At 38.5% G+C, this 27,151-nt stretch overlaps 2 protein-coding genes across 2 annotated transcripts; both read right to left on the bottom strand.

The window, feature by feature from the left end:
* Positions 1–11,616: 11,616 nt before the first annotated feature.
* On the bottom strand, positions 11,617–12,675 carry LOC145005436 (eukaryotic translation initiation factor 1A-like). The gene is made up of 2 exons (XM_078964517.1): positions 12,154–12,675; positions 11,617–11,873 (listed from the first exon to the last, which is right to left on the bottom strand). Exon 1 carries the CDS (start codon positions 12,590–12,592, stop codon positions 12,155–12,157), a length of 438 nt encoding a protein of 145 aa, XP_078820643.1. The 5' UTR covers positions 12,593–12,675; the 3' UTR covers positions 11,617–11,873; position 12,154.
* Positions 12,676–23,408: 10,733 nt separating this feature from the next.
* On the bottom strand, positions 23,409–26,464 carry LOC145004773 (BTB/POZ domain-containing protein POB1-like). Its single transcript, XM_078963760.1, has 6 exons — positions 26,057–26,464; positions 25,282–25,413; positions 25,069–25,190; positions 24,915–24,978; positions 24,551–24,830; positions 23,409–24,364 (listed from the first exon to the last, which is right to left on the bottom strand). Exons 1-6 carry the CDS (start codon positions 26,310–26,312, stop codon positions 23,551–23,553), a joined length of 1,668 nt encoding a protein of 555 aa, XP_078819886.1. The 5' UTR covers positions 26,313–26,464; the 3' UTR covers positions 23,409–23,550.
* Positions 26,465–27,151: the final 687 nt, after the last annotated feature.

The raw sequence follows: 27,151 nt of genomic DNA, 5'->3' as shown, positions 1-27,151 counted from the left end.
CTGTCTTTTTACCATTGCACTACTATTGTCGAGATCTTCGATCTCGTCTAGGTTGCGTCGGCTAAAAATCACTCGAACTTTATTTCGAGTTTTTAGCTGTCTACTGCTATTCCGAAACTTAGAAAAATCATAACTTCCTCCTACGTAGTCATATTTGGACGTTCTTTTTATGATTGTTTATGGTTTAACGTTGTCTACGACTTCCATTTAGATACCTAAGGCTAAAAAGTATTTTATTGAAATTTCGCTTTTTACACTTAACAGTGTTTTACCGGTTTTGTCGTAGATCTTTGATTGGTCATAACTTCTTCGTTATAACTCGGATTTTTGTGTCATTTATGTTTTTGAAAACCTTGTTACAATATATATTACTTAATACATTCCAATTGAGATTTTTGAACAATTCATTTTTGACGCTATTCTTATTATTTCAAAAATAGGTTACAATACTTGACTTTAGATCGTTATATTACTTGAAAATATCGGGTTGTTACAATAAAAGATATCAATTTGATTTTCTAGGAAATAACAACATACTTTGGAAAACGGATGACATTTGAACATGGGCAAATTTGTAATATGTTGGGAATTAAGTGGGGATGCCATAACTTTTTAGATGGCTATTTGGTAATCATTGGTTAGTTGTTTATGTAACATGTAGATTACTTTTGGTTTTTTTGTTTTGGGGTATTTGGTTGAAACTAATGACATGTGTTGTTGTTTGGTCACAGGAACAAAAAAGAATTGTAGTTGTCAACGGCGGTGGTGCTGACCATTGGAGATAATTATTGGTCATGAAAAACGCATGATAGGTTTTTTTTATTTGGACCTACAACTATGTTTCCGCACTCCAAGTGTTTGTAAAAAATGCCAATATTACTTTTGTTAAACATATTGTGATGCATAGTTACACTAATTAACATCAGCAACATACTTTAGAAACGAATACCCTCCAACCCTCGCAACGCGAGAGAATCTTTTCTAGTTTTCTATTTATTTATCCTTCTTGGTTTTACACTTGTTATAATCTATTGCTATAATCTAGTAAGTAGAAAATGAATAGGAATAGAAGCCAAGAGAACATTTGGTAAATTTTATTGGTCCTTATAGTGGTACAAACTAACAATAACTTTTTAAATAAATTATTGAAATCATCCTTATGGTTTGATAAAACTACATGTTTGGTCCCTAATATTTTTTTTACACCCGGATCATCTCTATGACATTATTTTGTTGCGAATTGCATACCTGACAAAGCTAAAATGACTATAATACCCAAATTTATATATTTATTTATTATTAATCTTATAAAGAAAACTAATTAATAAAAACATATGGGGCCCAACACCCACACCCTTCTCTCTTGGATCCATACCACCACCTTCATTGTCAGACACTACCAACTCCTGCCATAAAACACCACCTGTCATCTCTTCTGCCATGAAACATCATTGCCACAACCTTGCACTTTCAATTGAACACCAGGAAGAAAAAAACCCAAGTTAAAGCCACAAACTAGATATTCAATACCTCAACTGCCATCGACTAGTACCAAATCCTCACCCATAAACTCAAAACCTAACATGCAACTCAAATCATAACCTCAAATCAAAATTTAAAACTAATATTAAAACATGATACTCAAATGAAACCATAACCTGGAGTGCAAATGCTTAGCAAAACTCGAAATGTGTCGCAAGTTTCACGCCATCTAGATCCAGAAATCGAGTCCTTCATTAAAATTAAAAGGTCATTTGTGACTCCAATTTTAGTTTTAGTGAAATGTGAAATCGATTCGTGTTTTTCTCTGATTCACCTTTCAAAGAGTATAGAGGTGAAGGAGATGGTGGTTGTGGATCCAATTTTAATAAATGTGATGGAGGTGGTGGAGATCATGACATTAGTATGGCGGTGATGGTGGTGGTGAATTAACGTTAAAGTCATAAACAAATGGGATCTAGGGGTTTTTCTAGATTTGATCCACTTCAAATCTTCATCAGAGGAGTAGAGCTCTCATATATTCGAGGAAATCGATGCACAAATGATATAGGAGACCACTGAAGTTTATGGTAATATTGGAGGCTTCCTTATGCAGAGTCTGGAGAATTGGAGAATAGAAGGTTAAGAGGACCTGCAATGCTTTGCCAGTGGGAAGGAGAGATAAAGCGAGGAGAGAGATGATAAAGTGTGAAGATGGACTATTTTTATTAATAATCTTATTAAAAAGTATTAAGTGTATTATAGTAATTTCATCCTATCGTGTTGCTTCCCGCACTTGCCGTAATGACCTCGACCATGTTGGCCCCTCGATTACTGATATGAAGTATTGGGTCTCTTCGTTGAAACCTCAGATGCCTGAGCCTGAATCGACTTTTGCTTCCTTAAAAGGTCCAAATCAATCTCTCGTTCCCTGGCTCAGTAGATCATGTCCTCCAAGGTATTACAACTAGACATACTCACGAATCTAATCCTTCAGCATGTCATGATACCTCGCCTTCTTCAACTCCTCGTCCACCACATATTGTGGAACCAACAAAACCCTCTTACGGAACATGTCGGTGATCTCCGCCACAGCCTCAGTAGTCTGGCGAAGGTCATGAAACTCCCTTGCCAACTATTTAACCTCGATCACTAGTGTAAAATCAACCCTGAATCTCCTTAAAAATTTACCCCAAGCCATCGTCTCAACAACCTCGCCTCCCAAAGCATAGTATACCTCCTCTCACCAGTCATGAGCTTTATCCTTCAGTAGACAGGACATAAATCTAACCTTCGACCCCTCGGGGAAGAAGCTAGTCTAGAAGGCGTTCGTGATGTCCACCAACTATCGTATGCAAATAATAGGGTCCTTCATCCCGAAGAACTCAGGAGCCCAACATGCACGAAACTCTCAAAAAATTAGAGAGCGTGCACCTACAATAACCACCATCTCAGTACGGAATGTGCTTGGATGCTTATCCAGAATCTCCATAATGCCCTCCTTGATTGTACCAAAGATTATATGAGTCTGCTCCAAAATAATGCAGGTAATCTCAGAAAAGCTGAACTCTCCATTCTGTTCATCAAGCGGTTCGGTCCTAGAGCCCGAACCTAAACCAAAACCATCAACAGAATCTCCTCGAGTGACCACCATACTGAAAATGAATAGTTTCAAATCACCATAAACACTCAAAGAATCCCATACTCTACAAGTCCATTTTGTGCATTTTGGTGGTTGTCAAGCTTGAGAAGGAAGAAGGAGCTTGGGAGTTCAAGTTGAAGTCAGTAGATCCAGAGGTTATGTTTCATTTCCAGCTCATTTGAGGTAAAAAGCTTTAACCTTAGCTTTCCATTTGTTAGATCCTCTTTAGGGATTGAATCTTGTCACTAAGTTACCTTCGGGTTTGGGTAATTATGTAGAGAAATAACTTCAGATCTGGAACCTAGGAGGGTTCTCATGGCATAAAGGTACAACCTTTACTACCATGGGAGCCCCATGCATCTTGAAGATTCCATTTTAGGGCCTTTTGAGCTAAATGGCCCATGTATGGACGTAAAGTTTGTAACTTTACATGTATTATGGACCCTAGGAGTTCAGATCTATGGTTAAAATGCTTTGAGACCCACTGAAATTGATTGTATAGTTTTGGACAAAGAGGGACTCGTCGAGTTGTTCATGGGACTCGGCGATTCGGGTTGTATTTGCCATCAAATCCTTCTGTTGATGGACCGTATGCTAAGATAAAACAACACTCAGTTTTCTAGGTTCATTGGGGACCTAGAAACCATGGAACTCAGCGAGTGCATGAGCGGACTCGGCGAGTTCTAAGCAATGTCCAAACCTCATGAAGACAAATTCGACGAGTTCAATGGGAACTCGGTGAGCCATAGACTGAACTCCTTCATAAGGATGAAGATGAACTCGACGAGTTCAAGGATGAACTCGACGAGTCGGTTGAAGAACGTTTGATGTGTCGCTGAAGGCTAACTCGTTGAGCTCTTTCTAGACTCGACGAGTAGGGATGAAGTTGTAGCTTTTCATGGACGAGGGGACTCGACGATTTGGTGAACCAACTCGGTGAGTCTAGTCAACCAAATGTTGACTTTGACCAAAGTTGACTGTAACGTCCCAATTTTCCCGTCCAGAAATTTCGTTTTTAAAATCTTACTTAGAAAACACTAATGATTAAAACATTGTTTAATTAAACCATTTCACATTGAAAACCCAAATTTGAAATCCACAACATGTAAACAACCAAAATATCAGAGTATCAATCCTAGAAATAACTCATAACTACGGAAACAAGAGTGTGTGTGATATGTTGCTACCGCGCCGGCTCCTTCCCCTTAGCTGAAGAGGTACCTGAAACCAAAACTGAAAACTGTAAGCACGAAGCTTAGTGAGTTCCCCCACTGTACCACATACCATATAATCACATACATACATAAATTGCCAGGCATATATGGGTGCCCGACCTACCCCTTCGGTCCTCTCGACCGGATACTGCCTAGCATACCTGGGTGCTGGCCTCCCCTTCGGTCCTCTCGACCAGATATTGCCTAGCATATCTGGGTGCTAACCTCCCCTTCAGTCCTCTCGACCGGATACTGGGGAGACTATTTCTCCCCTCTACTACTACCACATAACATGTATCACAATATCAGAATCTATCTAACATGGTTGGGTATGACTACCCCTTCGGCCCTACCAACCGGATATCTTGGGGACTATATCCCCCTACTGTCACTAGCACATAAATACAACACAGGTAGTAGTAATCCCTTAGATGAGTATCACAGAAACAATCATCTACAAACGACTCCTACTGGTGCGCCGACATTGTGGCCGTAGACCCACCGCTGCTAGAAGGTAACTCACCTCAAAGTAGATGCTGATCTGATCGGAAACTGATTGTCTACTGCTGCTGCGGACGCCCTCCGGCTATAATTCCCACAAAACAATCAGTCAAACACTGCTAGATGTACTTAGGGTAAAATGACCCTTTTACCCTTAACCAAGTCGAAATCCAAGTCAAAGTCAACTTCCAGTTGACTGGACTCACCGACTCTGCGAGCAACTCGTCGAGTCCTTCCTTTACTAATCCGGTCCTACTCGCCAAGTCCCTCTCCCCACTCACTGAGTCACCCTCGACTCACCACTCGGGACTATGGGGCCGACTCGAGTACCGACTCGCAGAGTTTGAAGAACAACTCGACGAGCTCCTGGCATTCTTCATAGGACTCGCCGAGTTGTTCATCCAATTGGCCGAGTCTAAGACCATCTTCATAGAACTCGCCGAGTTCCTCGACCCATTTCCCAAGTAGGCCAGATCTGAGACATGCAATGCTTCAAAACCACAGATCTATGGTCCTAGGGCATGTTTACCACGTAAAGTTGCAAACTTTGCGTGCATGCACGACCTAATGAGCTCAAACATGCAATTTCAAGCTCTTTAAGAGGTCCTACACTCAATAGGGACCTCAATCACTTCAACCACAGAGACTTTATGCTACTAGGATGTCCTAAAGGTCCAAATCCGAATTCCTTGCAGAACATTAACCATAAACACATAGAGATTTGGGTTCTTAGGGCTTAAAACCTCTTTTTAGGGACAAGAGGGGGGTTTAATGAACTAAAGATCAAGGTAAGAACTTTTCTACCTAAATAGAATCCCCTCACAGAGTAGATTCCGGATCTTCTTCTCTTCTTGCACTCCTCAACCTTCTCCTTCTTCTCCCAAGCTCCAAACCACCTTCACAATGCTAAAAAGATCACCCACAAGGACACAAAGGGTTAGGGTTTCGTTCTACAGACCTCTGTGAGTGCTAGGGGAAATGGAGGCTGGGTTAGATCGTTTAAATAGGGTGCAAACACCCGTGTTAGGGTTTTAGTCCAGACAAGGTCTACTCGCCGAGTCCCACGGGCCTACTCGCCGAGTAGACAGAACTGATCCCGTGTCTAGACCTGCTTCTACTCGGCGAGTTAGTCCTTCAACTCGCCGAGTCCAAGATTAAAATACAATACATAAGGAGAGTTAATAATCAAGAATACATACCAGGAACCAGGTGCTACATTGACTTTGACCAGGGTTTTGACCTTGAGTTTGACTTGGATTTGAGTAACCCTTGTAAGGGTTATGAGTATGAAATAGTAATGTAGAGGGGATGTTGTGTAGGGATTGAGGAGTCGAGAATAGTTGATTTCCATACCGAGGACAGTTCAGACACTACACGACATCGAGGTGAGTTACCTTCTAGTAGAAATGGGTCTAAGGCACCAAGGCCGGCCTATTAGCAGGGGTAAATAGTAAAGATGATTGTCTTTGTGATAATCGTCTGGTATGTTGAATCTGTTATGTTATGTGCTAGGATGCTATGATATATGTGTAGTATTGGTATGGGTGGGATAGTCCCCGGTTACCGGTTGAAAGATATCGAAGGGGTGGATAGTACCCATGCATGCCTAGCAGTATCATCATGTTACATTATCATGTGATAGCGGTAGGGGTGAAATAGTCACCCGTTACTGGTTGAAAGATACCGAGGGGGAGGTTAGCTCCTGGTTACCGGTTGAAGGATACCAAAGGAGAGGTTAGCTCTCGGTTACTGGTTGAAAGATACTGAATGGGGGTTTAGTTCCCGGCTACCAGTTGAAAGATACCGAGGAATATGCACTATTATTTGGTATGTGGTATGATGAGGGAACTCACGAAGCTTTGTGTTTACGGTTTTCAGTTTTGGTTTCAGGTACCTCTTCATCTAAGGGGAAGGATCCGGTAGGGTAGCAGCGCATCGCACACACATGATTCCGCATTTGAAAACCCTATGATTGTACTCTGACATTATACTATTTGACATTTTGGTTTTGAGACATGTAACTATGGTTTTGTGGTTTGATGTGATATCGGTAATGTTTTTCCTCAAATAATTTTACAAGTAATATAATTAAAAAAAACTTTGGTCTCGATTTTTGGGATGTTACATCTTTGATTCAAGCTTCTTTTTGACCTAGCGAAACCTGCAATCATAATTGCTTCAACACTCATATTCTTAGTGTCTGCTTCTTCTACCCAACAAATAATACCATTACGAGGTCCCTAACAAAATCAATTTTCGAGTGAGAACATGAGAATGGAACAAACTAACAAACTAGGGCTACATGCGCCTAATAAACAAACTAACACACACCTTAGTGGGGCAAGCATAGAAGGGTCTTCCAGGGTTGGAAGGAGTGGAAGACATTCTTATTATGGCGAAACATCCACACGAGCATTCCACTATTTTTGCTTCGTTAATTACGCGAGCTCTTTGCTTCAAAATGCAAACAATAACAGGGAAAAAGAAAGCTACTGCCGAGTAAGGAAGTAAAGCACTTATAAAGAGGAAATGATGAAAATACCCCTTTGTTTGACCTCATGCACATCTGTCATAGTTGGTGTACCAAACACAATTAATTATCATTAAATAAGGCAACCAAATCGTTACCCTTAATCAACAACAATGAACGCAACAAATTATAACATATTCAATCCATTTAGATTTCATCAAGATCATACCAAAACGCTTGTTATAGGTAAGCAAGACTTCAAAATACATCCATAAATTACCATTACAACCACCACTAGAGTACCACTACCTACACAAACTGGATTACCACTAACAAAAACGAGCACACATAATCCTAATAACATATATGACAAAAAAAACCATTAAACCTACCAATAGATTATGGGCACCATATTATCATACCACTGCAAACCACTTCCATGAGATTTGCTTGTAGATTATCAAGTGAACGATGAAAATCATTAGCAGGAGCATCATGACGACAACACCCACAACCAACAGTGCAATTGCTTTAATCTGCTTCTTAACATTTTCGAACCTTTGCTACATGTTAAGGACATCCACCCTAGAATGAAGGTAATCGCGACCCATCTCCTCCTTCATACGCTCCACCTGACCTTTTTGCTCAGCTATCTTTTCACAACAATCATAGAAGATCGTGTGCAAATCGTTCAAGTTAAGCCTGTCTGTTGAGCTTATCGAGTTATCAGAGTTTATAGTATCTGGTGATGGTGGTGGGGTAGGATCCATGGAAGACTGTGAAGGGCAAAGCGAGTATTGTATTATCGGTTGTCAGCTAGTGTTTGGCCAGAAGTGGTAACAAAAGTTTAGGGTTTTTGTCCAACAAACCCTTCAATTATATAGTAGGGGGCCATTGAACCCTTAGGGCCCAAGCAAGCCGACTCGGTCGTGAGTCATTGATGTGTAATCCGAGTCGGGTGAGTTGACTCGCTAACTTAGTTGGATGATGACTAGGCAAGGAAACCGGTTGAATTGGGTAAAAATCCCAAATTAGCCGATTAAATGTTAATTCATGCCCTTATAAAGCTAAAAAAATAACATAAATGACCTTTTAAACCAAAATATGTAAGTCCGTGGGGCTACAATGACATTTTCCCTTGATTGTAATTGTTGAAATGATGGGACAGGTAAGAAGAGGGCAACTGTGACTGGACCAGAGTTCTAAATAACATAAGACGTGACTTGGCGGCAATGTCAAGCCTCAAGTTTTTCCGAGCCTTGGCGAGACATGTCGTTTGTAAGGCGTGACTTAAAGCGACAATTTTGTATATAATTAATATTTTTATATGTATTTTCAACAATTATTCTATTTTATACACATATATGTTTTAAGGCGGCGTTTTGGTAAAGTTTGACGACAGATACAAGCCTTTGAGCCATAACGAACTTTTTAGAACCTTGGATTGGACCAAGGCCTTGTACTCTTTGTAGGGAATGCATTAGGGAGCCTGGATGGGAGGAAAGATGACACTTCGACGTGTCAAAGATCATTTTATCTATAAGTGCAACAAATAGCATTCTACTTTGATTATATTATATTAATGATTATTATTTTAATTTTTATTTTGTGGTTCGGTTACAGTAGAATCGACAAGAGCATTGCCACCGGAGGTGCTATTTACTAAAGTTGTGCAGGTCTTGGACGATAAGTGTGAACGTATCATAACTGAGATGTCATAGTCTCATTCTTATTACATTTACATTATATCTTATTTTTTTTAAATGCATGTGTAAAACATATTCTATGACCATTTTTTGGAAAAAAAAAAAAAAAAAAAAAATTGTTGGAGATTAGTGCAGAGATGATGGCTGTAAATGAAAGAAGAGATTGTGATGATGGATGGGAACATGAGTAGTAAAGTAAAAATAAAATAGATGGCCATTTAACTATTTTAGGCAAGTGAAACATATCTTATGGCCCCACTTTTATGAACCACCAACCAATTCCATAGCCAAAAATAATCCACTTTTATGTCTTCAATTTTTCCATGCTTCAAAAAACGCAACCTCCATCTTTTCTTCCTGACTTGAAAAACTTTAGAAATCAACAAGCTCATATGGAAACATAAAGCAAAATTGGATTCATACTCTATAATAATAACCAAAGCTTGAATGATAAAACCATAAACTCTAAGCATAATCGGCCCAAATAAATCTTGAGAATCATCAAAATTCTTCAAAGTAATTAATCTACAAAAATCAAGACAAGAAATTATCCAACTCCAAAAGCACCCATTTTTAGCAACCAACTTTCCTTTTTCCCTCATCTTTTTTCTTTATCAACAAAAGAACATTGCCATTTCTATAATCTTTAAGCCATCGCTCTCCATTATCTTCACCTTATCCATTATCTTCAAGGGCTAACAAAATAATTTTATACAAGAAATAATTGAAAACAAAATGCTGCACCAGACCCATAAGAAATCAAACCGCATCCTTATATCCACGTGTCTACCATTGAGCCCAATCGCAAATTATGAAGAAAAAAAAAATTATTTCCTGTACCAGCTCCAATTATTTCCCTTATTTAGAATTTTCCAATAAACCCTCGGCCAACAATAACCTCGAAACTTCACATATAATATTTGAAACAGGTACCATTAAAAAAAAAAAAAGCAGACCATATTGCCCTCTATAATCATTTTCACACCAGCCTCTCTCTGTTTTTATTAACTCCTTTATTCCAAATAAAAAACCAAAAGAAACCCTTTAAATTCTCCAATGTCCTTACTCTTTGCTCAAATGGTGGAAAAGTTGTGGAATAAGGTGGATCAAAATGTATGTTTCACTTTGCTCAAATGCTTAAAATTCTCAAAAAAAAAACAATTTGCAAACTTTTATGGAACCAAGGTCGCTTTTCTCATAAGGGCTGGATGCTATTCAGTTGAAACTTGATGGTGATCCTTTAAATGTTCAGTTAGCTGCTGCTTGTTTAAAACATTTGAATAAAGCTTATTTTAAAGAAGAATGTTTTTTTGAAACAAAAGGTGAAAATCAATTGGTTGAAGGGTGATTGTTAAAAAGGAAAACGAAGAAAAACAGAATTGAGTCTGTTGGATTCTATTGGCAATTGGTTAGAAGGTGAAGATGCTTGCAATGAGTTTGTTAAGTAGTTTAAGCTTTTCCTTGGATCTGAACAGCCTTACTCTGCTATTGATCTTCCAAATCCAGTCTTCTTGTTAAAAAGTTAAGATTGTCACAAATGAAGAAATTAAGGATGTGGATGCCCTTTTTGACATTGAAGATGACAAGGCTCCTGGGTACTCTACTCTGCTAAGCTACGTGGTCTGTTGTTGGTGCTGTGAAAGAATTTTTTTGCTAGTGGTGATATATATCATCAAGGAATTTAATGATACTCCTCACAAGGTTGGTGACTACAAACCAGAACCAGAACCTACAAATTTTCGGACAAAGAAGAAGAAAAAGGACACACACATGTGTGTGTGTGTGTGCAATTTCTTGTGTGGCGGCAAATGGGAAAGAAAGAAAACTGAAAATAAGGCACATAATCAAAAGGTTGGGCTTTAAGTGGGCTACAAACACTTCTATTGGACTAATTTTTATGTGGGTTAAACCTGGTTTAATTGACCTAAACAATTCTAGACTACTAGATTCCCGAGAAAAAAAAATAAAAAAATGATGTTTAAACTTTATTTCTTGGTTGCTATTGGTTTTTGGTAGCATGGGTTAAATGATAATTTATAAAATAAATAAATAAATAAGCATTGATGATGTGGAATTGTGATCATTTCTAAAGTTTTGTAATCTGGTAGAAGGGATGTGAAGATAATGTTGTGTTGAGTGTCGACGTCACTTTTCTAATAGGCATATAGTGACCATACCCTGCCTGCCTTAATCTTTGATCATGCGAGAAACTTTATACATAATTGGTAGTGTTGAGATTGCAGTGGTCGAGCAAAATGCTATAGAATCAGAAAGCTATGCGCCCTTGAACTATAGTCACCACGATTGCTTTAACAGACATGCTTTCAAGAAAGGGAAGAGGTACCCACCCACTCATATCAATATGCTTATTGCGTGTGCTTGAAACGATTAAGAGAAAGAGAGATGGAAGGAAGGAACAAGAGAAGCATAATACTAGTCATTTTAAGAGAAGCATCTGATAATTAATTTAATGTCAAAATGCTTCAAAAAAAATTATATCAATCTATCCACTCTGGTTGCTTTTACAACCGATTAAACGCAACATAATACTACTAGTCATTTTAAGAGAAGCATCTGATAATTTTATGTCAAAATGCTTCAACATTCAACAATTATGATTTTCACATAGAGTAGAGTTTGTCATAGACAAGATAATATTGCTCCCCAACCAACTCACATCATAAGGCATAAAATTGCCCCTCTAAAGTAGCATTACAGAAGAGAAACGTTCCATATAATCTTCAACAAAACTTAAATCTTACAAATTAGATTAAACGAGGTGAAAAGGTCTTCTTACAAACCATCAATTTTTCCCAACTCCCCTCAGACTCAATTTTGTTCATTCCATCACAATTTGAAAACTGCGGAAGCCAGAATTCAGAAATTAGACAACAATACTTTGTGTAAATAAATTAGGCATCCGATTGAGAAATTAATTTTGTAGAAAAAAGTTGTATTTTTATCTGAGCATGTATGTATTTAATTTTGTTGTGTAGAAGAAGTCTTTTTGTAAATACACAGACCTCACGGACACGGGATTCAGATCGAAAGGGGATCATTAAAAACACCCTATTTAAGCAGTCTCAATAATCAAGCAAAAACTGGAATTCGTATCGTAAGAGAAACGGATGAATTACAAACCCTAGATTTTGTCGATGTCTTCGTCTTCAAACTCGATATAATCATCACCAGCGCCATCCTCTTCGTCGTCAAGTCCACCAACAATACCCTCATTAAGCCTTATATTCTCCGGCAACTCACCGTACGCCTTCAACAACCTTGCCTCATCCGGCATATACTTAAGGATGACATCCGCCTTATCGTCTTGGTAATCACGAAGCCCAACAAGGATGATATCTCCAGCTGCGATCCAGACCTTCTTGTGCATCTTACCACGGATATGGCTGAGACGCTTAGTGCCGTCAATACACATGGACTCACAACGGCCGTTTCCGAGCATACGGAGCACCTGGGCATACTCCTGACCGTCTTCCTTGAATACGAGCTCACGCTTCTCGTCGTCGGCTTCGTTCTTTCCTCTCTTGCGGTTTTTGCCTCCCTTTCCCTTGTTCTTCGGCATGACGACTGTGGATTTAGTATCTGCGTTCGATAAAACCCTAGCTTTTTTGATCTGATTTATTAAAGGTAAAGGTATCTGCGTGTTTTAGTATGTATATATAGCCGATGAGGCCGTATATACGTGATTACGTGGCGTGTAAGCAAAGCAAACGTGAAAAGTCGTTTAGTTTCGAAATTAATTTTCAGTCGACAACTAGTTATTACATTGTCATGTAACATGTCATGACAAAAAAAAAAGGAAATTGGCAACTAGTTAGACCCAACGGAATGCAACGGGGTGGCGTTAAGGGAGGCTTTCTTGCACACCGGAACACAACATCGGCGATGCGGGAATGGTTGTGCGGAGAAGATGTGAAGGAACTAGCTGCTGCACCTTCTCTCCTCTTCCTATTGGTGGATTTTTTTTTATCGATGTAATTTGATTCTTCATTGTGAATAATATAGTTAAATACATATCAATGGAAGGCAAACGGTCAACAAGCTGCGCCGCTAGCTTTTCTGAATGACAAAATTAATTCTTTTGGAAACAACATCTGTTAATCTAAAATATATGATATTAGAATGAATGACTTATTAGACTTTGTTGAGGAGCTTCACCGCCTCTGGTGCGAGAAAAATCAAATGTATCAAGTGCAAAAGGTACAAACACATGTTGATTTCTTATACATGCATTCTCGTATTTTGCTACTTTGCACGCAGCGGCTTTCAAAGCGGCATGCCCTGTTGTGAAACTCCCGCTCCTCAAACCGACGAGAGGATAGACCCTAATAAGATCCACACACGTGTGCTTCCATCCTAATCATCCAAAGACCAAAATATCAACCGGTCTAAGTGTGGATCTTCAATCATGCGAGTCCGTCAAAAAGTTCACGGGCGCTTCTTTCTTCGCAAAAATATCAGCATGCCGACAAGCATCAAATAGAACATCCCTAACCACATCATGTCTGTACTTGAAACCAGTTCTCTACAATTAACTGCATGTTCCCCAAAGGTGTCCAAACATGTCTTGAGGCAAACTGGTCATATCTTGTCAATTAAGAATAGAGGAATCATGACGCGGTAACGAATGATAGTTCAGTACTCCACAGGAGACATATGTTGGCCAAGGCCGTCAATAGGGATAGTTAGCAGAAAATCGTAAGCATGAGGTGCCCGAAGACACTCAAAAACTGGTTTCTATCTAACAGTCATGTCGAAGTCAACTTCCATATCTTTGACGATTTTGCTAAAACTGGCACACGCCAATGCTTTTTGGGATTTAGGGGGCGGTGTCCTTATTAGTGAAACCTCTACAGTCAAATCCCGTAATCGTATCACGAAGACGAGGCATAACACATAGGTAATTATAGTCCATACAACATATGTCACTGTCATGTAAGATGTGGTCTTGTTATGCTCAAAATTGTCCCTCGAGGCTACAAATACGTAGGAGGAAACCTCGTATGCCGAGTACAAATCCAAACCACCGAATCGAATAGGTAAGGAAGCCTGACGCCGCTGAATGTCTCCAAAGAAGAGGCCTCCACATACCACCATATCCTCAATAGACCTGTGCAATCCTTTGTCAAAGAACAAAGTTGCCTCTTCTATGTGCACTGGCTGGCATGTCCTTAAACCAAAGAAAAGTTTTGCAATGCCCATACATGATCAAAGCAAAAGGAGCTCACTTTGCGGGTCATATAGTTGTAGAAGAAGACCCATCAAATCAACAACATTGACTGCTCTCTTCATGGCCAGCCCACTAATAAACCCTGCGTCTCTGCTAACAGCCCCCTCCCCTCCCCCCCAAGGAGCTTCACTATAACATCCCAATTTTTTAGGCCAAAAATTTCATTTTTAATTAAGATATACATAATATAGTTTACCAAATATTGCCATTGTCATAACAATTTACAAATAAAACATAACAACGTGTTTGAAAACCATGTCATCAAAGTTATGAAAATCAGACTCTTTGTATAAATCATGTGTGTGTGTGATGCGCTGCTACGCCGCCAACTCCTTCCCCTTGGATGAAGAGGTACCTGAAACCAAAACTAAAACTGTAAGCACAAATCTTAGTGAGTTCCCCCATCATACCACATACCATACATACTGTCGGGCAATTCTGGAGTGCCCGACCTACCCATGTCAAGCCATTATGGGGTGCTGACCTACCCATGTCAAGCCATTATGGGGTGCCGACTACCCTACGGTCTATCTCAACCGGCAACAGGGACTATTTCACCCCTACCTCTATCATACAATAACAAAATATAATCACACGGTCATGCATATCTGGGGTACTGACTTACCCTTCGATCCTAACGACCGAGTCAGGGAAAAGCTATTCCCTGCTACTACCACTAACTCACATAGCATATCGCATAAGCATATCTCATAAGCATAACACATAATCATAACACATAATCATAACACATAAGCATATCTCATAAGCATACCAATATAATTATCATGAAGACAATTATCTAGTAATTACTCTTGTTGGTGGGTCGACATTGTAGCCTTAGACCCACCCCTACTGGAAGGTAACTCACTTCGATGTCATGTAGTGTTTGTATTGTCCTCGGTGTGAAAGTCGGCTCCCCTAGACTCCTCAATCCCTACACGACAACCTTGCTAAGTTATCAATTTGTATTCACAACCCCTACAAGGGTCAATCTTGAATCCAATTCAAAGTCAAACCCAGGTCAGGTCAACTCTTTGGTTGACCAGACTCACCGAGTTGGTCCGCCAACTCCCCGAGTCCCCTCGTCCACATAATACTACAAACCCGTCCCCACTCGTCGAGTCTAGCAAGAGCTCGACGAGTTCACCTTCAATAACACTTTAGTCAATCTTCAACCGACTCGACGAGTTCTTTCTTGAACTCGTCGAGTTCATCTTTAGCATATGAATGCGTGCAGTTTATGACTCGCCGAGTTGTATGAACAACTCGTTGAGTTCATCTTCAAAGATTGGGAGATTGTCTTGGACTCGCCGAGTTTGCTCAAACACTCGTCAAGTCCCATGATTCCCAGGTCCCTTATGAGCCTAAACAACTGAGGAACCTTCCACACTATCATCTGGTCCATCGACAGAAAGGATTTGGTGGTCATTACACCCCGAATCGTCGAGTCCATCCTTGATCATTACTATACAGTTGATTTAAATGGGTCTTAACCATGGTTCTAAATAACGTAAGGCGTGACTTGGCGGCAATGTTAAGCCTCAAGCTTTTCCGAGCCTTAGCGAGTCACGTCATTTGTAAGACGTGACTTAAGGCGACAATTTTGTATATAATTCATATTTTTATATGTATTTTCAACTATTATTTATTTTTATTCACATATATAAGTCAAGGCGGCGTTTTGGAAAAGCTTGGCAACACATACAATCCTTGGAGCCTTGGCGTGCCATGGCGAGCTTTTTAGAACTTTGGTCTTAACACATCAAAATCATAGATCTGGCCTCCTAATGTCCATTTTACACGTAAAGTTCCAACCTTGGTGCACATGCATGGGATCTTTGGCTCAAAAAGCCATAAAAGGTGTTCTACAAGATGCATGGGGCTCTCATGGCCATAGAGTTGTCACCTTTATTCCATGAGACCCCTCCAATGACTCAGATCTGAAGTCAAGACTCCACATAACACTTCACACATCCGAAAATCGTTTGGAAAGCCCTAAAGGTACCCAAAATCCAAGCCCTAAGGATGAATAAACGCATAGAAGACCAAGACAGGGGCATTTTACCTAGATTGAGTTGGAAATAGACCAAAATCTCTGGATCTCCAAGCCCCAACTCGAACTCTCAAGTTTCTTTCTTCTTCTCAAGCATCACAATCCATCAAATGCACCAAAATGGCTTTAGGACACAAAAAAAATGGCTAGGGTTTTGATATACAACTTTCTGGAAGTGATAGGGACGATGGAGGCTAAGATAAGGTGTTTAAATAGGGTGCAAACCCTCAAATTTAGGGTTTCACTCAAACAACACCTACTAGCCGAGTCAATCTCCCAACTCGTCGAGTAGGTCACTTAAACTGTCCGCGGATCTCGACTCTACTCGACGAGTTGGGCATCTAACTCGTCAAGTCCCAAAGAAAAACATAAGAATGCTTGAATTAGATGCGTACCAGGAATCGGGTGTCACATTTACCCCCAAAAGAAGTCTCCCTATGTCCGTTAGGAATAAATCAGCACGAAGCTTCCTACCATCACAGGAAGGCCAAAAAATCTCCGTTTTCTTGATGTTCAACTCAAGACCAAACCTAGACCATTCACCCGAATAATGTCCAACACTCTAGCCACCTCCTCTGAATCCCCAATGACAGTCCCATCATCTAGATACCAAGCATGGAGAAGGAGCTTACAATTGTCTATAATCTTGTGCACAAGCGGGTGCAAAACGAGGGCAAAAAGAAGAGGGCCCAAGGGATTGCCTTGTTGCACCTTAGTGGCAGGCTATATATGTTGGTCTCCGATATAAAGTCTAGCAGCTTGCCCATACAAGAAATTCACCCACAAAGAAATAAAAGGGCGCATCCTCTTAACCTCATGGAGCAATTCTGATCCATCCACCAGGTTAAAGTTGTTCGAGAAATTCACTGTTAGCATTGCAAGAGACCCATCAGCATGGTGTTCACTTAACACCCTATTGGTATTGTGTAACACAGCCTCAGCACCCCCGGACACACCAACCCAAAACTGAAAATCATTAAGGTACTTGGCCATTTCTTTACCCACGCCTCTCATGGCAACCTTGGAAACCAGACGACTCCATATAGTGCGTACTGCATTGGACGGATCTCGTTGTCAAGTTTGAGCAGAGGCGTGAGAGGAGCGGATGCAATAAACTCTGCCAAAATGGTCGTACATCTTCCCGCTAACCATAAATTAACCAACGAACGGATAGCATGTATGTGATTTGTGGCTATAGTAGACCCTTCTCCACAAAGGGCATCCAGGAAGTGTTGAGCCCTCAAGCCATCTCTTCCACAAGAAGTTCCTTTAGGGAAAGATTTGATGCAACCAAATACACAGTCATAGTCTACTACAAGGGGAGGTTCAAAAATTATGGGGCTCGACATGGATGAGGGTGGCCTGAAAGGGTGTTTGTCCTCCAAAGCTTGAATAGTATCACCATTGTATGTCGCAACACCTGATGAGCATAACACTTTCACTGCTGCAGTAAAATGCTCAGCTGTAACCTTACGGAGACACTGTCTGATGTTAATTTTTTATTTTTATTTTTTTATTGGCAATGGTAATATGTTTAAATATATCAAATGTATATATATATATATATATATATATTAATTCTTTTTTTCCTCACTATAAAAAATAACCCGACCCAACATTATATTTCATGTCATCATCTTCGTCATTCGATTCGACAGCTCAAGAGGATGCATTGTTTATTGGTTCCGTCATGGTGAAGACTATTGCATACTTTCAAAACCGACAAGGCAAAACTTCACGTCCATGACCTAAAACAAGAAAATTGTTGTTGTGTAGAGATCGTGAAGTCAGACACAATCATCTTACAAAATACTACTTTGCAAATGACACTGTGTACCCTGAAAAGTTTCGATGGCGGTTCCGGATGAGGAATGAGCTATTCTTCCGTATTGTTGGCGATTTGGAAGGCCGTTTTCCATGTTTCAAATGGAAGCTGGATGTGAGATGCAAAAAAGTCTCTCAAATTCAAATATGCACAGCCACAATTTATTAGTTAGCATACGACATAGGCAAGGATAAATGGGATGAGTATTTAAGGATGTTCGATTGTACCGTACGGGAGTGTGTGTGTGTGTAACAGTTCTTCAAATCTATTACTTTGGTGTATGGGCAACAATATTTGCGCAACCCAATTATCAACGATGCCCAACAATTATACACGATGCATGAAGGTAAGAGTGGGTTCCCATGAATGCTAGGTAGTATCAATTGCAGGTATTGGTCTTGGTCATTATGCCCCAATGCATAGCGTGGTCGGTACATGCGAGGCAACCAATAAGAGCCTACAATTATTCTAGAAGCAATCGCATCACATGATCTATGGATATGACATGCATTCTTTGATCTAGCCGGTGTAAACAACGACATCAATGTTCTAGATGAGTCGTTGGTATTCAACGATATCTACCTTGGAAAGTCACATGATGTACCTTTTCAAGCAAATGGGGTAGCATATAAGTGCAGGTACTATCTTACTGACGATATATATCCTCCCTTATCTGTTTTTGTGAAATCGTTTACATGTCCGAATGACGAAAAAAGAAAAAAGTTTAAAGAGGCATAAGACTCTGTTAGGAAGGACGTGGAGCGGACATTTGGTGTACTCAAGAGGCATTGGCGAGTACTAGCATTCAGGCACAGTCATATGAAGTGAGAATGTTGCAACACGTAATGTATGCATGCATCATATGATTCTTGAAGACGAAGTAAAAGCAATATGTCGATACAATGAAAACGAAGTTTTGCCAAATGTCAAAGGAGTAGCCATTGGTACCCAAAAGTATAGGGCAAATAGAAGAGAAGTAAACAATCGCAACATTCATCACGCCTTCGTGCCGATCTGATTGAGCACGTTTACAGGGCTCATATTCAGCCGTCAAAAGAGTATTGACACGATGATTTGTTTGACGGATCATATGACGATTCAAATATTTCGTCGAGAACGAGGATTTCGATGACAACGACGAGAATGATGTTGATGAAAATGACGATAACGATGATGTCGATGATGAGGATGACGATTGCAAGTGACGTATTTTTTTTTTTTATAGTAATTATGTTTTCTAGGTTGTGGTTTTTTAATATTCATCATGCGTTTCGTGCCGATTTGTTGGAGCACGTTTACAGGGCTCATATTCAGCCGCCGACAAAGTATTGACACGATTTGTTTGACGGATCATATGAGGATTCAAATATTTCGTCGAGAGCGAGGATTTCAATGACAACACCGAGAATGATCTTGATGAAAATGACGATAACGATGATGTTGATGATGAGGACGGCGATTCCAAGTGACGTATTTTTTTTTTAAATTTTGATACTAATTATGTTTTCTAGGTTGTGGTTTTTTAATATTTGCTGTTTTCTGGTTTTTATTTTTTTAATCTTGCTTATTTTATTGTATCTTTTTATGTAATTTTAAATTAATGAAGTGGTTTTTCTTTTTAAATAATTTTTATGTTTATTATTCATTTAAAAAAATTATAAATCATCAAAATCAATTATTTTTATTTAAAAAAAAAGAAATGAATGAAGTTTGTTGCATACAATGAAAAAATGATAATGTGACAAACACAAAATGAGGGAAGCTACGCACCCTCCGACCTTATAGCACCCTCAACTTTCCACGTAATATTTTTTTTTTCAATTAAATTTTTTTTCAGTTTTTTTTATTTATGTTAGATTATTTTAAAAAATGAAACATACAATTTAATTAAATCCTAGATTAACCATAACATTTAAAACTTAAAATAACATTACACACAACAAAAACATTTAACGCAAAAAAAAAACTATAGTCCTAAAAACATAAAAACGATAAATTAGTCATCCAAATATTTCTTTTCAACCATCTCATTCATCTTTTGAGAACACTTGTACTTGTCGTGGTCCTATATTTTCTTCCCTAGTCTAGAGAAACTCCAAATGCTCACGTTGCACATCAACATTTTGTTGGACGATCAGATTGTGTTAGTTGAACTTTGCTAGAATTGCGAGAACTATTTGATTGTGTCTCCGTTGATGTTAGCGCCTTATTCCATTTTGGATTTAGTCTAACAATCTCCTATGTTTTTTCAAACTCCAAAGCGTGCCCTATTTCGACTTGACATTGATCCCTTGCAACTTTGTACACATCAAAATCATTCGCACCACTTTGCTTTTGTGATTATAGTCACATGAAAATCCCATTAAACTTGGTGCACCGACGACTGATCGGAGTCTACTTGCTACTGAGAATATCGATATTGTGATATGGCTGTTTCTTCATAAACGTGTGGAAATTGCCAAGCACAACTTCCAAAAACCCAACTCTTCGCATATCATTTCCTACGATTGAACTCCTTGAAGTCCCACACTACGCCACTGCCAACACGAACTCATCCTCCAGTGTCCACCATTGTGGAGGTTCTTCTTCACTTGCCGCGACTGCCTTCCCTTTTCCTTTTCTCTTCCCCTTTCCCTCTCTAACTGCCTCCCACTTATGTTTCTAGAAAAGTTTCTGACGTTGGTTGTGTGGGTGGTGGTTGTGTGTTTGTTTGTTGCACGGAAGCGATGAAAATGTTTTGTTAAATATTTGAGTTTTGTTGCATGTAAGAGGATGTAGGAAGTTGCATTGGGGTGAGTTATGATTTAAAAAGTTCCCTTGAAGCGTTATTTGTGGTGAGTTTGTGTTGAGTAGGTTCATATAACTCCCGTATTGTGCGAACCCATTGGGACGGATCTGTTTGTGTTTGGAGGCGGGGTGTTCGGGTTTTGCTTCATATTTGGATGAAAGGAAAAGTGTGGTTTTTTGTAAGATGAGAGAAATATGTGTAAGATGGGAGAAGATTTATCTTGTTTAAAAATTATGTATATGTGTGTATTTATATGTAAAATAAAAATAGTTAATTTTTTTTTACTCTTGACCATTTAACGAGCATTACATTTTGTTATGGGGGCAATGAAGGGCAACGAGAATGGTGATAACGAACGATAACGAGATAAGGGGGGAGGGGAGTGTTTTGGTGTGGTAAGTCCGTTTTCATGGCTTCACGTCAGAAAAACGAGTGTTGACGTTGCCCACACTGAGTACTCTTAAACAAAAAGAAATTAACATCTTTACTAAAACCTTAATTATCATTCATCTGTTTTTTAATTTTTATCTTGCTTCTTTACTAAAATCTTAATTTTCATTCATCTGTTTTTAACTTTTTATCTTATGTAAGCAGGTTACTTAGATAATTATAATTATTATACATTATAATAGAGTTTTTAACCAAATAGATGTTTATGAAAAACATATTTATTCGATTGGTATATTTAAACTTATTTACCGAAACAAGTTATTTAACAATTTAATAAAAGAATGTTCATTCATTTATTTTCTTTTCTCCGACACTTCTTTTTACGTCGCCGTTGCTTTACCCTTTATCTCATTCAATTTCCCTTCCCATTCTGATTAAATCATGTCATCTTCTCCGGCCAGTTACAACAATCAAATTACTTCTATTGATTTCGTTATTTTTTTATTCATATCGATGATGAAATACCAAAACCATCTTTATCTTTGAAATAAAGCAAAAGTCAAAAAACATTGAATAAAAACAAAAGACATATCTGCATCAAGAATATACACCATAAAATTTCACCTGGAAAGATCTCAAACTAATCTATAGAATAGAACCTAACGATATATGTTACATATTGCGGTGGACCTAAGTCGTTAAATTTGATTTTCCAATTAAAACACCAAAACATTTTGTAATAATTACATTTTTTCTTTAGATCTAGGTTTGTAAGTAGTAATAGAAGATGATTGCGACGATGTTGGTGGCGGTCAAACATATGGTAGCGGTGTGGGCTTTAAAGATATAAAAAAAGAGATGGGTTTGGCGAAGGTAAGAGACGGGGATGAGAAATACAGAGGTTTGACGTTACAATCAAACAACGTTAGTACGAGATGATCAACACTTTCAAAAAATAACTCATTTTTCAAAATATAACCGTTTTTTTTTTCTTTAAAAATTTTAAATTTTAAACCATTCATCAACTATTATAAACACCAACAATTTTTTTATTTTCCACCGCATTCAAACCTTCTTCATTCATCTCTCCTAACTTTCTTTATTTTCCACCACCTTCAAACCTTTCTTCATCTCTCAAAATGGCTCATCTTTATAACACGATGAAGATATCATTTTGGCTTGGGTCGATGTAAATTTAGTTCCAAATCACATCAACTTCGTAGATGGGTCTTCTTTGTGGAGTAGAATCACCCAACAATACAACCGCAAAATAGGTGAAGGGCACCACTGAAAGTAAATATTAACTCTTCGTCAAATGGAAAAACAAACACGGTAGCAGTATAATTTCACACTGTGTTTCATAGGATGAGACATGATTCATCATTATATGATGAAAATGATAGAATGTTGTTAGCCAATGCTCTTCAAACTTTCCGTTCAAAAAGTAACAAACCTTTTCGGTTTGTAGAGTTTTGGGAAGTTGTGTGAATGTCCGACAAATGAAGTCAATATGTGAAATGAAATTGTCTTGTATGTTATTTTGATTTCAAGCTTTATTTTAATGTTCCCATGTTTTAATTTCAAGTGTCTAGTGTTGTATTATAATTTGTGTTTTATTTAATTTGAAGTGTATTTGTCTTTTTAATTTTAATGAAAATTTTAGTTTTATATAAATTAATTTTAGTTTTAAATAAAATTAAAAAATCTTGTGGTAAAAGTAGGAATTGGCAAACCACCGCTTAAAAGGCAAATTTTTGAAGAGGTGTGATATAGCAGACAAAAAAGAGTGTTGATTACAAAATGTTTTTGGATAGTAATTCTTTGAATGAGAAATGCTAGAAGGTGATAAAAATGGGCATAATATAGGATCTGAGCTTAACGAATCGGGTCGATTGCACAACTGATAGCCAATAGTAAGCGGTTGATTTTTTTCCCAAACAAAGAAGGGTATTATATATATATATATATATATATATATATATATATATATATATATATATATATATATATATATATATATATATATATATATATATATATATCAGATTTGGTGCTTAAAAATAACAAGACTTGTGATAGATAGGCATAGACGTGAGAAAAGAAAAAGTAAAGGATGAATAATAATAATACAGTTAGGTAAATATGGAAATTTTCAAAAAAGAAGAGAGCAAGTAGCAAGCACTTTACATTGTAGAGAGGGAAGTTGATTGAAAGGAAAGGAAAGGAAAAGGTTTTTAATGACGGATGGTAAGCTCGGCTCTGAGATGAAGAATCCCATTGATGAAGTAAAGAGAGTCGTCAGCCATGAAGGAGGTCCAGGGAATGGCAAAGAGGTTGCGATACCCAACGGCCTTGCCGCCCGTAAAGGTATAATTCCCTTTGTATTTGCTGATGTACTCCTCGGTCGGCTTTGAGCGGGCAGCAAACTCGTAATCCACCGCAAACGTGACCGACCCCTTCTCCTGCATCCCTAGAAACAAACCGAAACAATGAAACGAGCTCTGCTGGTCCATGTTGCAGTGCGCCGACAAGAAAAACCCTTGCCCCCCTAGATGGAACGCCTGCGAGTAAACCCTCCCCGAAGGGAACAGGTTCCCACACTCCTCCCTTTTCAGGTCCAGGTACACCACACACTGCTGACGTGGCAGCTCAAACTCCACCACCTTCACCGGCCGGTACTTGTACGCCCGCTCCACAAACCGCCGGTTCGGGTTCGGGGTCTCATCCGCCGCCAAGGTCCGCTGCCTGTGCGGGGCTTCCGCTTTGAAGAACAGGGCCTCCACCACCACTTTCTGGGCAAACTCGTGCTCAAAGTCGTTGCAGCCCATCACTTTCCGCAGCTTTCGACAAGTCATGTACGGGAACCGGATGAACTGGGCCAGACGCGTCGCCAGGATTTCGCGCCGCTCCTCCACTTTTGGGTATTGGATGCGCGACCACTTGAGGACGAAATCGTAAACTGCATCTTCTGATGCCACTTGGAGATCGTCGCTCGATAGGATCGCTTCCACTCCCGCCAGAGGTAGGTTCAGAACCTCATCTTGGAACCTGACATATATAAATCATTTATCTACCTTAGTTTTTTGGCAACCATTGAATGGAATCCCAATTGCAATTCCATTGGTAAATGCAACAAAATAGCAACATACTTTCATTATTTGTTTATCTTAGCTTCCTACTTTCATCCCTTTTATTAATAAGAAAACTACTAAAAGTATGTTTATCTTAGCTTACTTGGTTATGTCTTTGTAACGAACAGCAAGGAACTGTTTGGCTGCATCGGTCAATGGCTGAACCGCTTCAGCCATTAGAACACTAGACGGAAGATCGAGGTAGAGAAGAGCAGATTCAGGTGTCATAGGAAGATTTCTCAGTGAGCGGCTGCAATACCTCATACATGAAGCCACCTCAAACTTATCAGCAGCCATTAAAACATCCAACAAAGCCGGAGCAGTTGTTACTGTCAAAGTATTGCTGTACATAAAGTTGAGTAGTTCCATAAGTGCAGCTTCCTCTGTTCCAAAAACAAAATTAGTAACAATTAAAAAAATTGTAATCCAAAAAAAACCATAAGCAGATCAGTGAGAGAGATATGTACCAGAGGCATTGATTCGCAAAGTGACATGTCGTTGTTCAGACTCCCTCATCCCATTAGAAAAGAGCTGCATTGAAGGTAAATGGAAAATGTGAAGAATTCCAAAGCCAGATATACTACTACTACACTGACACTCGTTTGGCTGTTGACGTTTTACCTTGTAAAAAAATGGACTTTTTGCAGCCAAAATTGGGGAGCTGATATGTAAAGTTTTTACTCTCAGAACGGTTGAGCACTCCATGCTCCAGTTTGAATCATTGTCGTTTGCACCTTCATCTCCTATTAAACAAAACAAAACACTGGCATGAATAACAATTATCCATAACAGAAGTAAAAAAAAAAAAAAAAAAAATCACCATCACCATGATACCTGATGGTGGTTCCTCGATCATTGCTGCTGTCTCCTCGTCCTGGTTTTCAGTGTCTGCATCATCAGGAATGTTATCAGGCTGATTCAGAATCTGTTCCTCTGGTCCGGCAGCCATGTCTAGAGCTGTGAAAGCTGGAAAGTCATTTGCAATGTCAGTGTAGTCATGTTAATTCTTGTAGTAAAGTCAATGATAATGTGCCCCGAAGCCTCATTCGGCAAGTGAACTCCATCGTATGCATATTTAGCCAACAGCTCGAGGATCAATCTAAGAGATCTAAATTGGTAATAGCTTGCTCTTTTAAGTTTGATTCTACCCCAGCAAAGTATTCATGTCATCTCTAACTTAACTAAATTACATATAAGAAAAACTGTATACAGACAAAAGTAGGAAGGAATAGACAGGTTTCTCAAATTATTCAAGGCCAACAAGTTTTTCAGTCAGTTTGCAACCAGTTTAGTGTTTCTTGAAAACGTCAAACACATTCTTGAACAAATAAGAAACATGTACGAGTCTAACTCACTTTCCAGTAGACAGAATGTAACTAAATTCCGTTCGCCAGAACAAAATCTTCCCAACTTAATCTATGACCACAGAATACAGTAGGTAATCTTCCCAGCTGATGATATGGATTTCATAAAATGGTCATCATTTTCTTGACATCTTATAACGCTATCCTAATTTCATAAACAATTCTCTAAATCATGTATATCATGAAAAACATACGATGGATATCGACCTGCTGTTTTAAGACTTTCAAGAAAAGGAGCGGATTACCATTATCTCTTTTGATATCTTCTCTCCGGCGTTTCCGATTTCTAGCCCAATCGGCTAGACTAGTGCAACCTTCGCCATCAGGCCTAGCCTCTGTGGATTCTGAAATGATTTCTATACGCAGAATACGATCGGAGAAATTGCTATCGTTGAAGGCAAAACCGAAGTCGCCGTCACCACGACCGACTTCGATAGTATAGTCAGAAGAGTCCATAACAGCAGTCCTGGGATCGAACAGATCCAAATTCGAATCTCTCATGGCGTGTAGTAATCTGGAAAGATTGGGGAAATCGAGAGATTTGAAAACCCTAATTGGTGAGCTGAGGAAGATGAAAAATGAAAGACGTACGGTGATGAGCTCGTCAAAGGTGCTGTTCTTTAAACGAGAGAGGACAAGTTTTGGTCATAAAATAATGGAGTAATAATGAAAAATATATAATATTTTCAAAATCTAACGTATTTACATCCGCGACTTCCAAATCTATATTTTCAATATACTATCAATTAGTAATTAAAATTAAATTACCTCCTACCTTTTATTTCTATAATTATTTCTACCCACTAAAATTATAACAAATCACCATTCAATTTAATTGTATTTGATATATTCCTAATATAGTCTTAATGATTTAGTTTAAAAAATATGGAAAGATAACACTTATCATAATTTTATTGGGTAGGAACATTTGTAGGCATAAAAAGTAGGAATCAATTTAATTTCTCTTACAATAATCAATCCCGACTATTACGATGGGAAACTTCTCTATAATTAATAAAACAAAAATTATAAAAATAAAATTACATAAGAGATTAAAAGTATAACTTTGAAATATGGTTTGAAATCAAATCTGTATTTTATAAAATTAGCAATAATTTTATTCTAAAATTATAAATGATAGAAAGTAATAAAACACTCACAAAACCATATAAATGTCTATAAAGTGGGATATTAAGAAAAATAACACACATATTTACAATATATAAGTTTTTGACCAATAATTTTGGGTTTATTTAATTAATTATTTTGTCCTAAATTAGTCGTTTTGGACATGCGGTCAATTTTATTTTTCAATAAAAGAATATTTTTTCCTCATATCA

This window comes from Lactuca saligna, chromosome 7 (genome assembly GCF_052625555.1).
Source record: "Lactuca saligna cultivar CGN05327 chromosome 7, ASM5262555v1, whole genome shotgun sequence".
NCBI classification, from domain to species: Eukaryota; Viridiplantae; Streptophyta; class Magnoliopsida; order Asterales; family Asteraceae; genus Lactuca; species Lactuca saligna.
Note: the sequence above shows the minus strand (reverse complement) of the source record. Positions and strands in the feature narration are given on the sequence as shown.